This window comes from Epinephelus fuscoguttatus, linkage group LG10 (genome assembly GCF_011397635.1).
Source record: "Epinephelus fuscoguttatus linkage group LG10, E.fuscoguttatus.final_Chr_v1".
NCBI lineage: Eukaryota > Metazoa > Chordata > Actinopteri > Perciformes > Serranidae > Epinephelus > Epinephelus fuscoguttatus.
In genome coordinates, this window is record NC_064761.1 from 45,602,122 (window position 1) to 45,622,560 (window position 20,439).

Consider the following 20,439-nt stretch of genomic DNA (forward strand, 5'->3'; position numbering starts at 1 on the left):
TCGAAAAATAGTGATAAAAACATCACAGTATAGTATGGTGAAAAATAGTGATAAAAACGTCATAGTATAGTATGGTGAAAATTACTGATAAAAACGTCATAGTATAGTATGGTGAAAAATAGTGATAAAAATGTTACAGTTTAGTATAGTATGTCGAAAAATAGTGATAAAAACATCATAGTATAGTATGGTGAAAAATACTGATAAAAACGTTATAGTATGACGAAAAAGATAATAAAACATCATAGTATAGTATGGTGATAAATAGTGATAAAAACATCATAGTATAGTATGGTGAAAAATACTGATAAAAACGTTATAGTATAGTATGTTGAAAAATACTGATAAAAACGTCATAGTATAGTATGACGAAAAATACTGATAAAAACGTTATAGTATAGTATGACGAAAAAGATAATAAAACATCATAGTATAGTATGGCGAAAAATAGTGATAAAAACAGTATAGTATGACGGAAAGGTAATAAAACCATCATAGTATAGTACAGCGAAAAATAGTGATAAAAACATCATAGTATAGTATGTCGAAAAAGAAAAAAAAACATCATAATGTAGTATGGTGAAAAATAGTGAAAAACATCATAGTGTAGTATGTCGAAAAATAGTGATAAAAACATCATAGTATAGTATGACGAAAAATAGTGATAAAAACATCATAGTGTAGTATGACGAAAAATAGTGATAAAAACATCATAGTGTAGTATGACGAAAAATAGTGATAAAAACATCATAGTGTAGTATGACGAAAAAGAAAATAAAAACATGATAGTGTAGTATGTCGAAATTGTGATAAAAACGTCACAGTATAGTATGTCAAAAAAGATAGTAACGACATCAGTATAGTATGTCGAAATTGTGGTAAAAACGTCACAGTATAGTATGTCGAAAAGATAAAAACGTCATAGTATAGTATAGTATGTCGAAAAAGGTAATAAAACCATCATAGTATAGTATGTAGGCTGACCAAACGTCCTCTTTTGCCCGGACGTGTCCATTTTTCACGTCCCGTCCGGGGCGTCCAGGGGGTTTTTATAAACTGATGATAATGTCTGGTTTTCTGTGTGTATGTGTGTATGTGTGTGTTAGAGTGCGGCACGGGCCGCATATTTCTGTCCGAGCCCTACATTATTTAATGACCAAAGCACTGAGTTTGTGTCACACAGTACTGACGTATTGCGGTACGCGAGTTGTGTCATTTCCGGTGTTTCTGTGACAGCGACTCTGTACTGCTCTGGTGAATTCCACTTGCCTGCTTTCTCACCTCAGTTGCTTTAACGCTGCTTTTACGTCTACTTCAAGTCATAACCCACACTGGTTCTGTTTAAGCACCTATAGCTCTCCTCCTTTCTACGACTTTCCCGCTAATCTCTTAGCTGTTGTTTGCACACTCTTAGCCTTGTTAGCTACATTAGCTTAGCCATGGCTTCTCCTTCTCCTGCTCTTTCTTGCCCGGTGTGCCAGATGTTCAGTTATGCCTCTGCCTGCTTTAGCGACAGTGGTAACTGTAACAAGTGTAGCTTATTTGCTGCGTTGGAGGTGAGGCTTAGTGAATTAGAAGCGCGGCTCCGCACCATGGCAAACCATTCAGCAGCTGCGGTAGTTAGCCAGCCCCCTGTAGCCGGTGCGGAGCCACATAGCATAGCCTTAGCCTCTGCTAACTGTCCTCCGGTAACTCCCGTTCAGCCGGGAGGTTGGGTCACGGTTCACCAGAAGCACAGCTCCAAGCCGAAGCCCACGGCTCACCACCAGCCTGTTCACGTTTCCAACCGCTTTTCCCCACTCAGCGACACACCCGCTGAGGATAAAACTCTGGTTATTGGCAGCTCTATTCTGAGGAACGTGAAGTTGGCAACACCAGCGGCCATAGTCAAATGTATCCCTGGGGCCAGAGCGGGTGACATTGAATCTAATTTAAAACTGCTGGCTAAAGCTAAACGTAGATTCAGTAAGATTGTTATTCACGTCGGCGGCAATGACACCCGGTTACGCCAATCGGAGGTCACTAAAATTAATATTGCCTCGGTGTGTGAATATGCAAAACGATGTCGGACTCGTAGTTTTCTCTGGACCCCTCCCAAATCTGACCAGTGATGACATGTTTAGCCGCATGTCATCATTTAACCGCTGGCTGTCCAGGTGGTGTCCAGCAAACGATGTGGGTTTTGTTAATAATTGGCAAACTTTCTGGGGAAAACCTGGTCTTATTAGGAGAGATGGCATTCATCCCACTTTGGATGGAGCTGCTCTCACTTCTAGAAACCTGGCAAACTTTATTAGTAATTTAAATCCCTGACAACCCAGAGTTGAGACCAGGACTCAGAGTCGCAGTCCTAAACGCCTCTCTGAGCTTCTAGATCAGTTACCCAGCCATAGTTTTAATAGTTTTATACAAACGGTGTCTGTCCCCCGACCACCTAAATTATCTAAATCTAAAATTAAACAAAGAGGAGTTGTGCATAACAACCTCATAAAAATTAAAACCTCTTCTGTGACAGAAAGACAAAACAGGAGAATTAAATGCGGACTGTTGAATATCAGGTCTCTATCGTCTAAAGCAGTGTTAGTAAACGAATTAATATCAGATAATCATATTGATTTACTCAGTCTCACTGAAACCTGGCTGTGTCAAGATGAATATGTCAGTCTAAATGAGTCCACTCCTCCCAGTCATAATAATACCCACATTCCTCGAGGCAGCGGCCGAGGAGGGGGAGTTGCAGCCATTTTTAACTCTAGCCTGTTAATCAGTCCTAAACCTAAACTAGATTATAATTCATTTGAAAGCCTCGTTCTTAGTCTTTTACATCCGACCTGGAAAACCTCGCAGCCACTTTTACTTGTTATAGTGTACCATGCTCCTGGCCCGTATTCTGAATTTGTTTCTGAATTCTCAGAGTTTTTATCCAGTTTAGTTCTTAAATCAGATAAAGTTATTATTGTAGGCGATTTTAACATTTATGTCGACGTTGATAATGACTCCCTGGCTACCGCGTTTATCTCATTATTAGACTCCATTGGCTTCAGTCAGAGTGTACATGACCCCACTCATTGTTTTAACCATATCCTCGATCTAGTTCTGACGTATGGAATTGAAATTGATAACCTAAAAGTCTTTTCACAGAATCCCTCGCTATCGGATCATTATCTGATCACTTTTGATTTCTTTTTACTCGATTACACGCCACTCAGCAACAGTTACTATACTAGATGTTTATCAGATAGTGCTGTCGCAAAATTTAAGGAAAAGATTACTCCGTCATTAAATTCAATACCAAGTCCCTCAGTAACAGAGGTTTCCCGTGCCGACTTTAACCTCTCCCGAATTGATCATTTTGTTGATAGCACCGTAGGCTCGCTACGAACAACGCTCGACTCTGTAGCTCCTCTTAAAAAGAAGTTAAAAAAGCAAAGAAAGTTCGCTCCTTGGTATAACTCTCAAACCCGTAAGTTAAAACAAATATCGCGAAAATTTGAAAGGAATTGGCAGCTCTAATAGAAGACAATAAGAACAACCCCAGGTTTCTTTTCAGCACTGTAGCCAGGCTGACTGAGAGTCAAAGCTCTATTGAGCCTTGTATTCCTTTAGCCCTTAGCAGTAATGATTTTATGAGCTTTTTTAATGACAAAATTCTAACTATTAGAGGCAAAATTCATGACCTCCTGTCCTCAGATAGTACCTATCTAACCTCAAACACAGCTGTAAGACCTAATATATATTTAGATTGCTTCTCCCTAATTTCTCTTCAAGAATTGACCGCAGTGATTTCTTCATCTAAATCATCAACGTGTCTCTTAGACCCCATCCCAACTAGGCTACTTAAGGAGGTCTTTCCTTTAGTTAACACTCATATATTAGATATGATCAATATATCCTTATTAACAGGCTATGTACCACAGTCTTTTAAGGTAGCTGTAATTAAACCTCTACTAAAAAAGCCCACCCTGGATCCAGATGTGTTAGCCAAATATAGACCAATATCTAATCTTCCCTTTATGTCAAAGATCCTTGAGAAAGTAGTCGCAGACCAGCTGTGTGATTTTCTCCAGGATAATAATTTATTTGAGGAATTTCAGTCAGGATTTAGAGTGCATCATAGCACTGAGACAGCTCTAGTTAAAATTACAAATGACCTTCTGATTGCTTCAGACAAAGGACTCGTCTCTGTACTTGTTTTATTAGATCTTAGTGCGGCGTTTGACACAATTGACCATCAAATTCTACTGCAGAGACTGGATCATTTAATTGGCCTAAAAGGTTCTGCACTAAGCTGGTTTAAATCTTATCTATCTGATCGTTTTCAGTTTGTTGACGTTCGTAATGAATCATCCTTACGTACTAAAGTTTGTTTTGGAGTTCTGTGCTCGGACCAATCCTATTTACTCTATATATGCTTCCTTTAGGTAACATCATTAGAAATCACTCTATAAATTTCCATTGTTATGCGGATGATACTCAGTTGTATTTATCTATGAAGCCAGAAGAAAGTAATCAATTAACTAAACTCCATAACTGCCTTAAAGACATAAAAACTTGGATGAGCACCAATTTCCTGATGTTAAATTCAGACAAAACTGAAGTTATTGTTCTTGGCCCCAAACAACTCAGAGACTCTTTATCTGATGACATAGTTTCTCTAGATGGCATTGCTCTGGCCCCTGCCACTACCGTAAGAAACCTCGGAGTAATATTTGATCAAGATTTGTCTTTTAATTCTCATTTAAAACAAACCTCATGGACTGCATTTTTCATCTGCGTAATATTGTGAAAATTAGGCCTATCCTGACCCGAAAAGATGCAGAAAAATTGGTCCACGCTTTTGTTACCTCAAGGCTGGATTACTGTAACTCTCTATTATCAGGTAGCTCTAGTAAGTCCTTAAAAACTCTCCAGCTAATTCAGAATGCAGCAGCACGTGTACTAACAGGAACTAAGAAACGAGATCATATCTCTCCTGTTTTAGCTTCTCTGCACTGGCTCCCTGTAAAATCCAGAATTGAATTTAAAATCCTACTGTTAACTTATAAAGCTCTAAATGGTCAAGCTCCGTCATATCTTAGAGAGCTCATAGTACCATATTATCCCACCAGAACACTGCGCTCTGAGAACGCAGGGTTACTCGTGGTCCCTAAAGTCTCCAAAAGTAGATCAGGAGCCAGAGCCTTTAGCTATCAGGCTCCTCTCCTGTGGAATCATCTTCCTGTTACGGTCCGGGAGGCAGACACCTCCACATTTAAGACTAGACTTAAGACTTTCCTCTTTGATAAAGCTTATAGTTAGGGCTGGCTCAGGCTTGTCCTGTACCAGCCCCTAGTTAGGCTGACTTAGGCCTAGTCTGCCGGAGGACCCCCCTATAATACACCGGGCCCCTTCTCTCTCTCTCTCTCTCTCTCTCTCTCTCTCTCTCTCTCTCTCTCGTATCCTATTACTGCATCTAGCTAACTCGGCCATTCTGGATGTCACTAACTCGGCTTCTTCTCCGGAGCCTTTGTGCTCCACTGTCTCTCAGATTAACTCATATCACAGCGGTGCCTGGACAGCGTGACGTGTGTGGTTGTGCTGCTGCCGTGGTCCTGCCAGATGCCTCCTGCTGCTGCTGCCATCATTAGTCATTAGTCATACTTCTACTGTTATTATACACATATGACTATTGTCACACATGTATACTGCCAGATATTAATACATACTTTCAACATATTATACCACAGTAGCCAGAACTATAACTATAATTTCATTACTTTCAATAATGTTGTTGTAAGCTACTGTCATTACCTGCATCTCTCTCTCTCTCTCTCTCTCTCTCTCTCTCTGTGTCATATGGATTACTGTTAATTTATTATGCTGATCTGTTCTGTACGACATCTATTGCACGTCTGTCCGTCCTGGAAGAGGGATCCCTCCTCAGTTGCTCTTCCTGAGGTTTCTACCGTTTTTTCCCTGTTAAAGGGTTTTTTTGGGGAGTTTTTCCTTATCCGCTGTGAGGGTCATAAGGACAGAGGGATGTCGTATGCTGTAAAGCCCTGTGAGGCAAATTGTGATTTGTGATATTGGGCTTTATAAATAAAATTGATTGATTGATTGACAGTGGTTACAGGCTATTTAACAGGCCGGGTGTGCGCCGTGGGTGCTCAGCTGCAGAGAGGGAGACCTCTGTGTTTCAGACGAGAGCGGGAGGCGGGAGGTCCGGCTTCTAGCAAGAGGAGAAGGAGAAATAAAACAAGATAAGATAAAATAGGAAAAACCTGTCTCCCTCTTTTATTTTATTTTCAGCGTTTAATCAAGGCGGAGGCGGGCGGCTGGAGGTCCGAGACTTCCAGCGAGGGGAGAGATAGAAACAAACAGCCAATGTGTGTCTGTGTGTGTTATGTTCAGGTGTTGTCACGTAAATAACAGTGCCCAAGCAATAAACAGAACAGACAATAGGGTTTTATTTATTTCTACACTACATTTTCACTGAAAGCTGACCAAATCCGACCCGAGCCCGAATACAATTTATAGCTACATTTTTGACCAAACCCAGCCCGACCCGTCGGGCTCAGATCGCCACACTCTAGTGTGTGTATGTGTCTCCTATTGGGGCCTATCTGAATTTCTGTCTTTGAGAGATATTATTTTGTAATATAACTGAATTTTCGATCCATACATATAAATTTTAAATATATTAAAATGAAAAGGCATCTTTGAGTAAACTGCGAGTATCATTTAAGTAGGCTATGTCGTGGCTGGCTGAGTGTCCTCTTTTTTGGAAATCAAAATATGGTCACCCTAATAGTATGTTGAAAAATAGTGATAAAAACCTCACAGTATAGTATGTCGAAAAAGGTAATAAAACCATCATAGTATAGTATGTCGAAAAAGATAACAAGAAAGTCACAGTATTGTATGTCGAAAAAGATAATAAAAACGTCATAGTATAGTATGTCGAAAAATAATGATAAAAACGTCATAGTATAGTATGTCGAAAAAGATAATAAAAACATCATAGTATAGTATGTCGAAAAATAGTGATAATCAATCAATCAATCAATTTTATTTATAAAGCCCAATATCACAAATCACAATTTGCCTCACAGGGCTTTACAGCATACGACATCCCTCTGTCCTTATGACCCTCACAGCTGATCAGGAAAAACTCCCCAAAAAACCCTTTAACGGGGAAAAAACGGTAGAAACCTCAGGAAGAGCAACTGAGGAGGGATCCCTCTTCCAGGACGGACAGACGTGCAATAGATGTCGTACAGAACAGATCAACATGATAAATTAACAGTAATCCATATGACACAGGGAGAGAGAGAGAGAGAGCGAGAGAGAGATATGCAGGTAATGACAGTATCTTACAACAACATTAATGGAAGTAATAATATTATAGTTATAGTTCTGGTTACTGCGGTACAATATGTTGAAAGTATGTATTAATATCTGGCAGTATACATGTGTGACAATAATCATATGTGTATAATAACAGTAGAAGTATGACTAATGACTAATGATGGCAGCAGCAGCAGGAGGCATCTGGCAGGACCACGGCAGCAGCACAACCACACATGTCACGCTGTCCAGGCACCGCTGTGATATGAGTTAATCTGAGAGACAGTGGAGCACAAAGGCTCCGGAGAAGAAGCCGAGTTAGTGACATCCAGAATGGCCGGGTTAGCTAGATGCAGTAATAGGATACGAGAGAGAGAGAGAGAGAGAGAGAAGGGGCCCGGTGTATTATAGAGGGGTCCTCCGGCAGACTAGGCCTAAGTCAGCCTAACTAAGGGCTGGTACAGGACAAGCCTGAGCCAGCCCTAACTATAAGCTTTATCAAAGAGGAAAGTCTTAAGTCTAGTCTTAAATGTGGAGACGGTGTCTGCCTCCCGGACCGTAACAGGAAGATGATTCCACAGGAGCGGAGCCGGATCGCTAAAGGCTCGGGCTCCTGATCTACGTTTGGAGACTTTAGGGACCACGAGTAACCCTGCGTTCTCAGAGCGCAGTGTTCTGGTGGGATAATATGGCACTATGAGCTCTCTAAGATATGATGGAGCTTGACCATTTAGAGCTTTATAAGTTAACAGTAGGATTTTAAATTCAATTCTGGATTTTACAGGGAGCCAGTGCAGAGAAGCTAAAACAGGAGAGATATGATCTCGTTTCTTAGTTCCTGTTAGTACACGTGCTGCTGCATTCTGAATTAGCTGGAGAGTTTTAAGGACTTACTAGAGCTACCTGATAATAGAGAGTTACAATAATCCAGCCTTGAGGTAACAAAAGCATGGACCAATTTTTCTGCATCTTTTCGGGTCAGGATAGGCCTAATTTTCGCAATATTACGCAGATGAAAAAATGCAGTCCGTGAGGTTTGCTTTAAATGAGAATTAAAAGACAAATCTTGATCAAATATTACTCCGAGGTTTCTTACGGTAGTGGCAGGGGCCAGAGCAATGCCATCTAGAGAAACTATGTCATCAGATAAAGAGTCTCTGAGTTGTTTGGGGCCAAGAACAATAACTTCAGTTTTGTCTGAATTTAACATCAGGAAATTGGTGCTCATCCAAGTTTTTATGTCTTTAAGGCAATTATGGAGTTTAGTTAATTGATTGCTTTCTTCTGGCTTCATTGATAAATACAACTGAGTATCATCCGCATAACAATGGAAATTTATAGAGTGATTTCTAATGATGTTACCAACGGAAGCATATATAGAGTAAACAGGATTGGTCCGAGCACAGAACTCATGGAACTCCAAAACAAACTTTAGTACGTAAGGATGGTTCATTGCGAACGTCAACAAATTGAAAACGATCAGATAAATAAGATTTAAACCAGCTTAGTGCTGAACCTTTTAAGCCAATTAAATGATCCAGTCTCTGCAGCAGAATTTGATGGTCAATTGTGTCAAACGCCGCACTAAGATCTAATAAAACAAGTACAGAGACAAGTCCTTTGTCTGAAGCAATCAGAAGGTCATTTGTAATTTTAACTAGAGCTGTCTCAGTGCTATGATGCACTCTAAATCCTGACTGAAATTCCTCAAATAAATTATTATCCTGGAGAAAATCACACAGCTGGTCTGCGACTACTTTCTCAAGGATCTTTGACATAAAGGGAAGATTAGATATTGGTCTATAGTTGGCTAACACCTCTGGATCCAGGGTGGGCTTTTTTAGTAGAGGTTTAATTACAGCTACCTTAAAAGACTGTGGTACATAGCCTGTTAATAAGGATATATTGATCATATCTAATATATGAGTGTTAACTAAAGGAAAGACCTCCTTAAGTAGCCTAGTTGGGATGGGGTCTAAGAGACACGTTGATGATTTATATGCTGAAAAAGTGCTAAAAACATCATAGTATTGTATGTCGAAAAAGATCATAAAAACATCATAGTATAGTATGTCAAAAAATAGTGATAAAAACATCATAGTATTGTATGTCGAAAAAGATAATAAAAATGTCATAGTATTGTATGTCGAAAAGATAATAAAAACGTCATAATATAGTATGTCGAAAAAGGTAAAAAAAACCCATCATAATATAGTATGTATCGAAAAATAGTAATAAAAACGTCATTGTATGGTATGTTAAAATAGTGATTAAAAACATTATAGTATAGTATGATGAAAAAGGATGAAAACCTCATAGTATAGTATGTTGAAATAGTGATAAAAACGTCATAGTATAGTATGTCGAAAAATTGATAAAAACATCATAGTATAGTATGTTAAAATAGTGATTAAAAACGTTATAGTATAGTATGAAAAAGGATGAAAACCTCATAATATAGTATGTTGAAATAGTGATAAAAACATTATAGTATAGCATGATGAAAAAGTGATGAAAACGTCAGAGTGTATTATGTCGAAAAAGTGATAAAAACGTTGTAGTATAGTGTGATGGAGAAAGGTGATGAAAACGTCATAGTATAGTATGTTGAAATAGTGATAAAAACGTCACAGTATAGTATGTCGAAAAAGATAGTAAAAACATCATAGTATAGAATGTTGAAATAGGTAATAAAATCATCAAAGTATATTATGGTGAAAAAAAGTGATAAAAACGTCATAGTTTAGTATGCTGAAAAAGTGCTAAAAACGTCATAGTATTGCATTTCGAAAAAGATAGTAAAAACATAGTGTAGTATGTCGAAATTGTGATAAAAACGTCACAGTATAATGTGTCGAAAAAGATAGTAAAAACATAGTGTAGTATGTCGAAATTGTGGTAAAAACGTCACAGTATAGTATGTCGAAAAAGGTAATAAAACCATCATAGTATAGTATGGTGAAAAATAGTCACAAAAACATAGTATAGAATGCTGAAATAGGTAATAAAACCATCAAAGTATATTATGGCGAAAAATAGTGATAAAAATGTCATAGTATAGTATGTCGAAAAAGACAATAAACCATCATAGTATAGTATGTTGAAATAGTGATAAAAACGTCATAGTATAGTATGTCAAAAAAATGCGATGAAAAAGTCATAGTATAGTATGTCGAAAAAAGTGTTTAAAAACATCTGAGTATAGCATGTCAAAAAAAAGTCATGAACACGTCAGAGCATAGCAGGTCAAAAAAAAGTTTTAAACACGTCATAGTATAGTATGTCGAAAAAATTGAAAAAACGTCATAGTATAGTATGTTGACAAAAGTGATAAAAACGTCATAGTATGCTATGTCAAAAAACAGTGATAAACACATCATCGTATAGCATGTCTAAAAGGTTTTAAACACGTCATAGTATAGTATGTTGAAAGAAGTGTTTAAAAACATCATAGTATAGTATGTCGGAAAAAGTGATAACAGTGTAGCATGTCGCAAAAAAGTGATAAACACGTCATAGTATAGTATGTTGAAAGAAGTGATAAAAACCTCATATGTCGAAAAAATGTGGTAAAAACGTCATGGTATAGTGCGTCAAAAAAAGTGTTCAACACGTCATAGTATAGTCTGTCGGAAAAAATTGATAAACACGTCATAGTATAGCATGTCGAAAAAAAGTTTTAAACACAGTATAGTATGTCGAAAAATGCGATAATTTGTCATAGTATAGTATGTCGAAAAAAGTGATAAAAACGTTATAGAATAGTATGTTGAAAGAAGTGTTTAAAAACATCATAGTATAGTATCCCGAAAAAAGTGATAAAAACCTCATGTTTAAAAATTGTGATAAAAACGTCAATGTATAGTATGTCAAAAAAAGTGTTAAACACGTCATAGTATAGTCTGTCGAAAAAAATTGATAAACACGCCATGGTATAGCATGTCAAAAAAAGTTTTAAACACGTCATAGCATAGTATGTTGAAAAAGTGATAAAAACGTCACATTATAGTATGTTGAAAAAAGTAATCAAAACATCATAGTATAGTATGTCGAAAAAAGTGTTTAAAAACATCATAGTATAGCATGTCAAAAAAAGTGATAAACACGTCAGAGTATAGCATGTCAAAAAAAAGTTTTAAACATGTTATAGTATAGTATGTCGAAAAAATTTAAAAAATGTCATAGTATAGCATGTTGAAAAAAGTGATAAAAATGTCACATTATAGTATGTTGAAAAAAGTGATAAAAACGTCACATTATAGTACGTCGAAAAAAGTGTTTAAAAACATCATAGTATAGCATGTCGAAAAAAAGTGCTAAACACATCATAGTATAGTATGTTGAAAAATGCGATAAAAAAGTCATAGTATCGTATGTTGAAAAAAGTATTAAAAACATCATTGTATAGTATGTCCAAAAACGTGATAAAAACGTCATTGTATAGTATGTCAAAAAAAGTTTTAAACACGTCATAGTATGTTGAAAGAAGTTTTTAAAAACATCATAGTATAGTATGTCAAAAAAAGTGATAAACACATCATAGTATAGTATGACGAAAAAATGCGATAAAAAAGTTACAATATAGTATGTCGAAAAAAGTGATAAAAATCACACAGCTGGTCTGCGACTACTTTCTCAAGGATCTTTGACATAAAGGGAAGATTAGATATTGGTCTATAGTTGGCTAACACCTCTGGATCCAGGGTGGGCTTTTTTAGTAGAGGTTTAATTACAGCTACCTTAAAAGACTGTGGTACATAGCCTGTTAATAAGGATATATTGATCATATCTAATATATGAGTGTTAACTAAAGGAAAGACCTCCTTAAGTAGCCTAGTTGGGATGGGGTCTAAGAGACACGTTCATGATTTGGATGAAGAAATCACTGCAGTCAATTCTTGAAGAGAAATTGGGGAGAAGCAATCTAAATATATATTAGATTTTACAGCTGTGTTTGAGGTTAGATAGGTACTATCTGAGGGCAGGAGGTCATGAATTTTGCCTCTAATAGTTAGAATTTTGTCATTAAAAAAGCTCATAAAATCATCATTTTTAAGGTTCCTTAATGACAGAGAATCTGAGGAGTTGGTTTAGTTAACTTTAATCTTTCTCATACAACATAAAGTGATGTCACTTTTCTCTACATGAAGAACTTATTGCATTGACAGTGACTCTTCTGTTGAACGCGGATCTGCAGAGTCAGCAGTTTTTTAATCCTTTAAGGTTCTCGTCAGTTCTCTGATGTTTGTTGGTGAGCAGAGCCACCGCACTGCTGCGTTCAGCCTCATAGGAAGTCCTGTTTCTACGTCACCAGAGTCACAAATGTTCCTGAAGCCACGCCCACGCGTCAACGTCACAGCGGCCATTTTAAACAGTCTGAGGAGGAAATGGAGTGAAGACACAGGAACAGGACCAAACAGCTGCTTTAATGATGCAGGAATGAATTTAAACCTTTTTGTTTTCTTACCAAATATATAAAAATATGCCTCTGACTTCTCTCAGGACTTTTTTTTTTAACAATATTTCTGTTATCAAATGTGTTGACAAAACGAATCTGATGGTGGTGAAAAGGAAAAGAGTTACATGTGGTGTCCATCAGGGCTGCATTCAGGGTCCTTTGCTGTTCTGGGTATACATCAAGGTTTTGTAAATGTTAGTAAAATGACATCTTCACTGTCTGACTTCCTGTTTGTGGCCCTGAGAATCTGACTAATTACAAAACAAGATCCCCCTAAAATCTCCTTTACTAGCCCTTAAATTAACCCTGAAAAATAATACAATAATTACAACTAATTTAAGGGCTTCATGACTTTTCCAAAGGATTTAAGTTAAAAAGTTTCAGCTGATTTTAATTTAATTATTCCTCAGTCAGATATTTAACAGGTTCACAGGATCAAATCAGACTTTTAAAATGTTTTTTTTTTTATTTACATGTGAACATTACAGATCAACTTGAACTGATTTATGATGATACATAATATACTGCTCCGTATAAATGGTCCAAGTAAAATTAACCTTTGTTTTTTTTAAGCTTTGAACTGAAGGATGAATTTTATCAGATTTTTTTGTGAAAAGTTTTTACCCTTAAATTTTAAATTAACCTAAATACTGAACTCTGAACTCTGAGGTGAAACCCTGACTTTACACCTCATCTGAATAGTTAATGTCATTGAGGGAAGAATTAGAGGAAGTACGTCATTTTATTTTGTAAACTTAAAAAAAAAACAAGAAAAACCCCTTACCCGTATGCATCGAATGGCATCATTAAAAACCTCGTCCTCTGACTGATCTGTTAAACCTGGTAAATATCGTACATGTAACAGTTTGGATTCATCGTATAGTCACATTTATTTATTAACCGTACAAACTCTCAGTTTGCCTGTAGGACGCCATGGAGACCATCAGTCTGTCACTTCCTGTGGAACATCAACAACAGATTCTGTGACAGTGAAGTCTTGAAAAACTGTCTGAAACTACGACGTCACTGACCCAGATCTGTCCACTTAGGTTCAACTTTGTCATTTCATAATAAAATCCTTTCAGTAGTTCAAAATGGCCGCCGTGTAAATAGGGTCATGTGACCTGTGCAGAGAGCATCACCTCCTCTGATTGGTCAGTCTGCTGTGGAGAGGCCGGACTTTGGACAGGACTTTGTGGGGCGGGTCCGTCATGGTCGTCACACACTTTGTGTTGGCAGGGAAAGGTGTTACCGGGACGACAGTGGATGGGGTGTTGGTTGGGGCAGCGGTGGAGGAGGCGTTGGGCAGGGCATTGGATGAGGTGGTGGTTGGTGGAGCACTTGGTGGGATATCAGAGGATGAGCCGTTAGCTGGGGCGATGTTGGATGGGGCATTGGATAAGGTGATATTGGATGGGGTGTTGGTTGAGGCAGTGTTGGGTGGAGCTCCTGTCGTCGGTGTTGTGGTGGTGGTTGTTGTCGTGCTAACTGCAGACTGGTTGTTGGTCACAGCGGCAGCAGGTTTGGTCAGAGTGGTCTGAATCTCCGCCCTCCTGGCTAAAGCTGTCCTCAACCTCTCCCTCATCTGTTCGATCTCCTCCTGCAGCTCCTGCAGCTCGCCAGGCCGGGGGGGGACCACGGCTACAGGGGGCGGGGCCGTGGCTGGGGATGGGGCCGCCACTGCAGGAGTGGGGGCTACAGCGGCAGGCGGAGGTGCAGAGGTTTTGGGTTTGGCGAAGGAGGAAGCAGAAGAGGACGATGATGAGGGCAGGGAGAGCACCAGACTGGCCAGTGACGCCGCTGGTCCTCCGTTCTCACACAGTTTGCTGTTTGGCCCCGCCTTCGGCTTGGCTGGTCCCTCCCCCTCAGGCTTGGCCCAGCCTCCTTTGGCTTCAGAAGTGGCCATGCGGGCAAGCAGGCGGCGGGTGTTGAGGGTCTCCAGGTTGAAGTGGACTCGTTTGAAGTCTCGTGCATCTTTAGGAATGGCGACCGTGGCAGCGGTGGCAGCTTCCTTAATGGCCTCATTGTTCCACTTGGCGGAGGCTCCTGGGCGTGGCGGGGCGGGGGGGCCGGTGGTGGGCTGAGGCTTCTGCAGGTTACAGCTGAACGGAAACAGAGAAAGATGATGTTTAACAGAACCGTGTGATCCAGTCAGAAGCTCTGGAACATGTGGACGATGACATCATCACCTGTTTAGTCTCGAATCTGACATCTGAACGCACTGAGGTTCTAATTTACATGTTTACATTAAAACGATTCTCCTTGGGGCGTTGGTGGCTTAGTGGTAGAGCAGGCGCCCCGTGTACAAGGCTGTTGCCGCAGTGGCCCAGGTTTGACTCCAGCCTGTGGCCCTTTGCTGCATGTCTCTCCCTCTCTCTCTCCCCCTTTCACACTTCACTATCCTATCAATTAAAGGCAAAAAATGCCCATAAAAATATCTTTAACAAAAAAAAAGATTCTCCTGTGACATCGCTGATGACATCACCCCAGTGTTAATTTTGTCAACTAAAACTTAAACGAAAACTTTTCGTGGACGATCCTTTATTCCGTGACTAATTTGTAACGAGAATGTAAATTTAATAAGTACTGACAACAAAAACTAAAAGGAAATCTCTGTTCATTATGAAGTGAAAAGTAAAAACGTGACGAAAAAGCTGACGCTGGCCAGCCGGACAGTCTGGACTACAACCATCCTCAATGCCTTGATTGTTTTCCTTTTCAACCAATTAATTATCTTAACTCAAATTCAAACTCTCAGTCTATCTTTCTGATTGGATGACCGCCCTCCGCGCGCTGGTGGTTCACATCCAGTTTTGCCACACAGAAGCCTTGGCTCACAGCAGGAAGCCGGGAACAACAACGCCTGTAAAACTCTGTAAAAGTACATACATACATTTTCATTTCCATATTTATTTGAAAACAATACCATTCATACGGTCAATAAAAAAACATTTTGTTAATAATAAAAAATGAATGTAATCTCAACAGTGACCGCGCCAGCTGACGGGACTGTGCCTGAACCGCACCCAGTGTTCATTCATTCATTTAATTGCGTGTTCAATGTGTGTTCAAAAAGGCATTATAAGGCATAGGTTGTCAGTCCTATTCTATAGCCTTTAATACTTTTTTTTTATTTTATCATAACTTCTCGGAAATTACTCAAAAATGCATTTTTTGTGTGCTTCTGAGCACACAAACACTGAATTAAAATGGGCATAACAGTTAAGCTGTTATGATCTTCTTTTGATGTCTGAAGAGGATTGGAGCTTTATTCTTGCAGGTTGTGAGTCATTTGTTGTACAAATATACAGAAAATAAACAAGAATCTGTGAAGGACATGATTATGTATTGCACTTTTTCTAACAAGCCTTAGACATTCATTTTTATTATACAAGAGTAATATGGTTCATTCTTAGTTTAAATGACTGAACACACAGTTAAAGGTATGCTTACAATGGAGTTTTTACTACCATGACAAACATCCTTTTGCAAAATCTATTACAGTATAACAAAACTGTCAAATTACGTCAAAAGACTAAAATGAGACTAAAACTAAAACTGATTTCCACTGACTTCATTTTAACTAAAACAAAGCAAAACCAAAAGACTAAAATGTGACTTTAACTAAATCCAGTCTTTGGTGAGTGACTAAGACTAAAATGAAATTAAAAATTCTTGTCATAATTAACACTGCATCACCCACAAGACAAACCTTTTCTCTTTCTCAGCTCGCTGTTTCTTCACATCTTCGTACGTCATGTTCAGAGCTCGATGGATTTTCTGTCGGACACACAAACACATCAGATTTCAATTCTGTCAGTGGGAACACAAGAGACCGATAAATGAGCTGTTGGTTCTGACGTCTGGTTCCTCTGATCTGTGATCTCTGAGGCCTCGGACTATAAACACCTCAGCGCTTCCTCTGCACCCCCTTAGAACTCTGTAGAAACCCCCTTAACACTTTCTCTTAACCTCCTGACAGCCCACCAGAACTCCTTAAACTTCTCGGAACTTCTTCTGCACCTCCTTAGCACCCGTCGGAACCTCCTTGAGTTCCTCTGTAGAACTGACACTGACCTTAAAACTGGCATTTGATGGTTCTGTTGATCTGAACACACACACACACACTCTGAGTCTCACCTGTGACGTGTGCAGCCAGTACTTGAGGTTCTGTCGGCGGCGGATGTGCGGCAGGATGAGTTGGTAGAAACCGTGTTCACCTGCCAGAGTCAACAAAGCTCCGCCCACTCCAACGCACAACAACACGAAGAGTCCTGAAAAGTGACTGATTCCCATCTGAAGAGTCTGACACAGAGGAAGAGGAGGAGGAAGAGGAAGACACCGGCTAACATTAGCTAATCATCAGTAAACACAGAGTCCAACGTTCTGCGTGGACACACTGAGATGTTGATCTGATGATGGCGACAGATGAAACGTCAGAAGATACAAACTTAATACACAGACAGATGGATGGACAGTATATTACGTGTCAAAATAATGAGAAGATGATGAAGACATGGGCCTCTAGTTTCCCGGCACGGCGCAGGGTGGCGAGCCCCGCGCAGAGCTAGTTTCAAACAGCGCAACCCGAGGCACGCTCAGTTTGGTAGTTCAGTCAGATAACTCTGGATTGAATTTAACATTTATAATGAGCATAAATATTGGATACTGAAGCAGAGCATGAATAGTTTTAGCATGGCTGAAGCAAGTTTGGCGTCAGGTTCTATCTCAATTTATTCATTCCCTGAAAATGATCTGTATGACAGACATTACAGGGAATGAATAGCAGACCCCCAGCTGGGGATCCTAGAAATAGAGCCCACAGGTGGATGCTGGGGAGGTGGTGGGATTTGAGAAGCTTCATAAGCAGCAGCAGCAGCAGCAGCAGCAGCAGAGACAGCAGCAGCAGCGAGAGCAACAGAACACAGCAGAGCAACAGAACACAGCAGAGCAGCAGAGACAGCAGCAGCAGCATGTGCATGCAGCAGCAGAGTAGCAAGGAATGATCAGGTAAGCACGGGAGGTTTAAATAACCCACCCTATCAGCTGAGGAGAGCATGAAGCTCATCAGCTAATCAGGACTGCGCACTTGAGTTGTCTGCCTGAACTAGCTTTGCAGGCTTCGCATCATTTTGGCAGGCTGAGGTGTGCTGAGATGGGTGTGGTGGCGCAGCAGGGGGAGGTGTCGACAGATCCAGCTTGGCACAGTGACAGTTTCGTGCCAAAAGCCTTCGCCGAAGGTGCGCTAAAAGCTCGCCAGCTGAAACCAGGTCTACTGTCAGCGCAGGCGCAGCGCAGCCGGTGTAGTGGAAGTCTGGCTGACCGGTGGACAGTGCACACACGTCACCAAAACCTCACAGGCAGGTTTCCAGAATATCAGGCACATTAACGATGAATACCCAAAAGACCACTATTCAATGCAACTATCTGCAATCAGCACATAAATGTATCTGTGTGTAACTGTCCGTCACATCTGATGTCAGATCAAAGGGGATTGGCACCGTTTGGCACGTTTGGCACATTTGGCACGTTTGGCACGCGGAATGGAAACCCGTGGAAGTCTGCTTGCAGTTCTGTATATTTGGACACTGCGAGCTTGGACCTCCCGGACCAAAACTTCAGTTTCCTCCTGGGAGAAGTTTGGCTGTCTGACGCTGCTGCTCTCTTCTGCCATGGCGAATTGAGTAAACTCTCATTACGCCTTCGGGCGGCGCATTTAAGGGCGAGGAGAGGGGCTCATTTGATTGGTGTGATGTCTTCTCTCCTCCCTCTTTCCGACTTGCACGGGTAGGAGGGACGGAGGTGGGAAAGAGGAGTAGCTGCGCCAGCGCGCACGGTGTGCCAAACTTGCAAAATCCACCCGGCCACACCCGCCTCGCCCGGTCTGCGAAACTAGAGGCCATGATGTCCTCAGAGTGAATAGTGGACAGGACGTTATCATTCATCACCACCTCCATCTTCTTCACACAGATAAACAATAATAATAAATAATCAGAATAAGATTTAATGTCTGTTGTGACCTGATGATCAAAAGAAAATTCCCACAATGCACCTGGAGTCTCAGTGCAGTCACATTAGTGTTGTTCTCTCATTAAATGTGTTCTGAAGAGAGGGAGACACTGTCCTCAGAATGTCTGCAGAGGGCAGCATCTCCACCCCTGAACTATATATACACATCATATAATAGACACACTACACATACAGTATATACACATATCATATAATCAATCAATCAATCAATCAATCAATTTTATTTATAAAGCCCAATATCACAAATCACAATTTGCCTCACAGGGCTTTACAGCAGACGACATCCCTCTGTCCTTATGACCCTCACAGCTGATCAGGAAAAACTCCCCAAAAAACCCTTTAACGGGGAAAAAACGGTAGAAACCTCAGGAAGAGCAACTGAGGAGGGATCCCTCTTCCAGGACGGACAGACGTGCAATAGATGTCGTACAGAACAGATCAGCATGATATATATATATATATATATATATATATATATATATATAGGTTTCTTTTCAGCACTGTAGCCAGGCTGACTGAGAGTCAGAGCTCTATTGAGCCTTGTATTCCTTTAGCCCTTAGCAGTAATGATTTTATGAGCTTTTTTAATGACAAAATTCTAACTATTAGAGGCAAAATTCATGACCTCCTGTCCTCAGATAGTACCTATCTAACCTCAAACACAGCTGTAAGACCTAATATATATTTAGATTGCTTCTCCCCAATTTCTCTTCAAGAATTAACCGCATTGATTTCTTCATCTAAATCATCAACGTGTCTCTTAGACCCCATCCCAACTAGGCTACTTAAGGAGGTCTTTCCTTTAGTTAACACTCATATATTAGATATGATCAATATATCCTTATTAACAGGCTATGTACCACAGTCTTTTAAGGTAGCTGTAATTAAACCTCTACTAAAAAAGCCCACCCTGGATCCAGATGTGTTAGCCAACTATAGACCAATATCTAATCTTCCCTTTATGTCAAAGATCCTTGAGAAAGTAGTCGCAGACCAGCTGTGTGATTTTCTCCATGATAATAATCTATTTGAGGAATTTCAGTCAGGATTTAGAGTGCATCATAGCACTGAGACAGCACTAGTTAAAATTACAAATGACCTTCTGATTGCTTCAGACAAAGGACTCGTCTCTGTACTTGTTTTATTAGATCTTAGTGCGGCGTTTGACACAATTGACCATCAAATTCTACTGCAGAGACTGGATCACTTAATTGGCCTAAAAGGTTCTGCACTAAGCTGGTTTAAATCTTATTTATCTGATCGTTTTCAGTTTGTTGACATTCATAATGAATCGCCCCTTACGCACAAAGTTTGTTTTGGAGTTCCGAGGTTCTGTGCTTGGACCAATCCTATTTACTCTATATATGCTTCCTTTAGGTAACATCATTAGAAATCACTCTATAAATTTCCATTGTTATGCGGATGATACTCAGTTGTATTTATCGATGAAGCCAGAAGAAAGTAATCAATTAACTAAACTCCATAACTGCCTTAAAGACATAAAAACTTGGATGAGCACCAATTTCCTGATGTTAAATTCAGACAAAACTGAAGTTATTGTTCTTGGCCCCAAACAACTCAGAGACTCTTTATCTGATGACATAGTTTCTCTAGATGGCATTGCT

The 20,439-nt window shown here is 39.7% G+C and overlaps 1 protein-coding gene across 1 annotated transcript in view; it reads right to left on the reverse strand.

Annotated features, from left to right (window-relative positions):
• Positions 1-12,494: 12,494 nt before the first annotated feature.
• Positions 12,495-20,439, reverse strand: part of grin3bb (glutamate receptor, ionotropic, N-methyl-D-aspartate 3Bb) — a 130,413-nt gene continuing 122,468 nt past the window's right edge. Inside the window, exons 7-9 of the mRNA XM_049587861.1 lie at positions 16,925-17,089; positions 16,497-16,564; positions 12,495-14,886 (exon numbers count right to left, since the gene is read on the reverse strand). Coding sequence (XP_049443818.1) covers positions 13,923-14,886; positions 16,497-16,564; positions 16,925-17,089 — 1,197 coding nt within the window. The 3' untranslated portion in view covers positions 12,495-13,922. The remainder of the gene's footprint in view (positions 14,887-16,496; positions 16,565-16,924; positions 17,090-20,439) is intronic.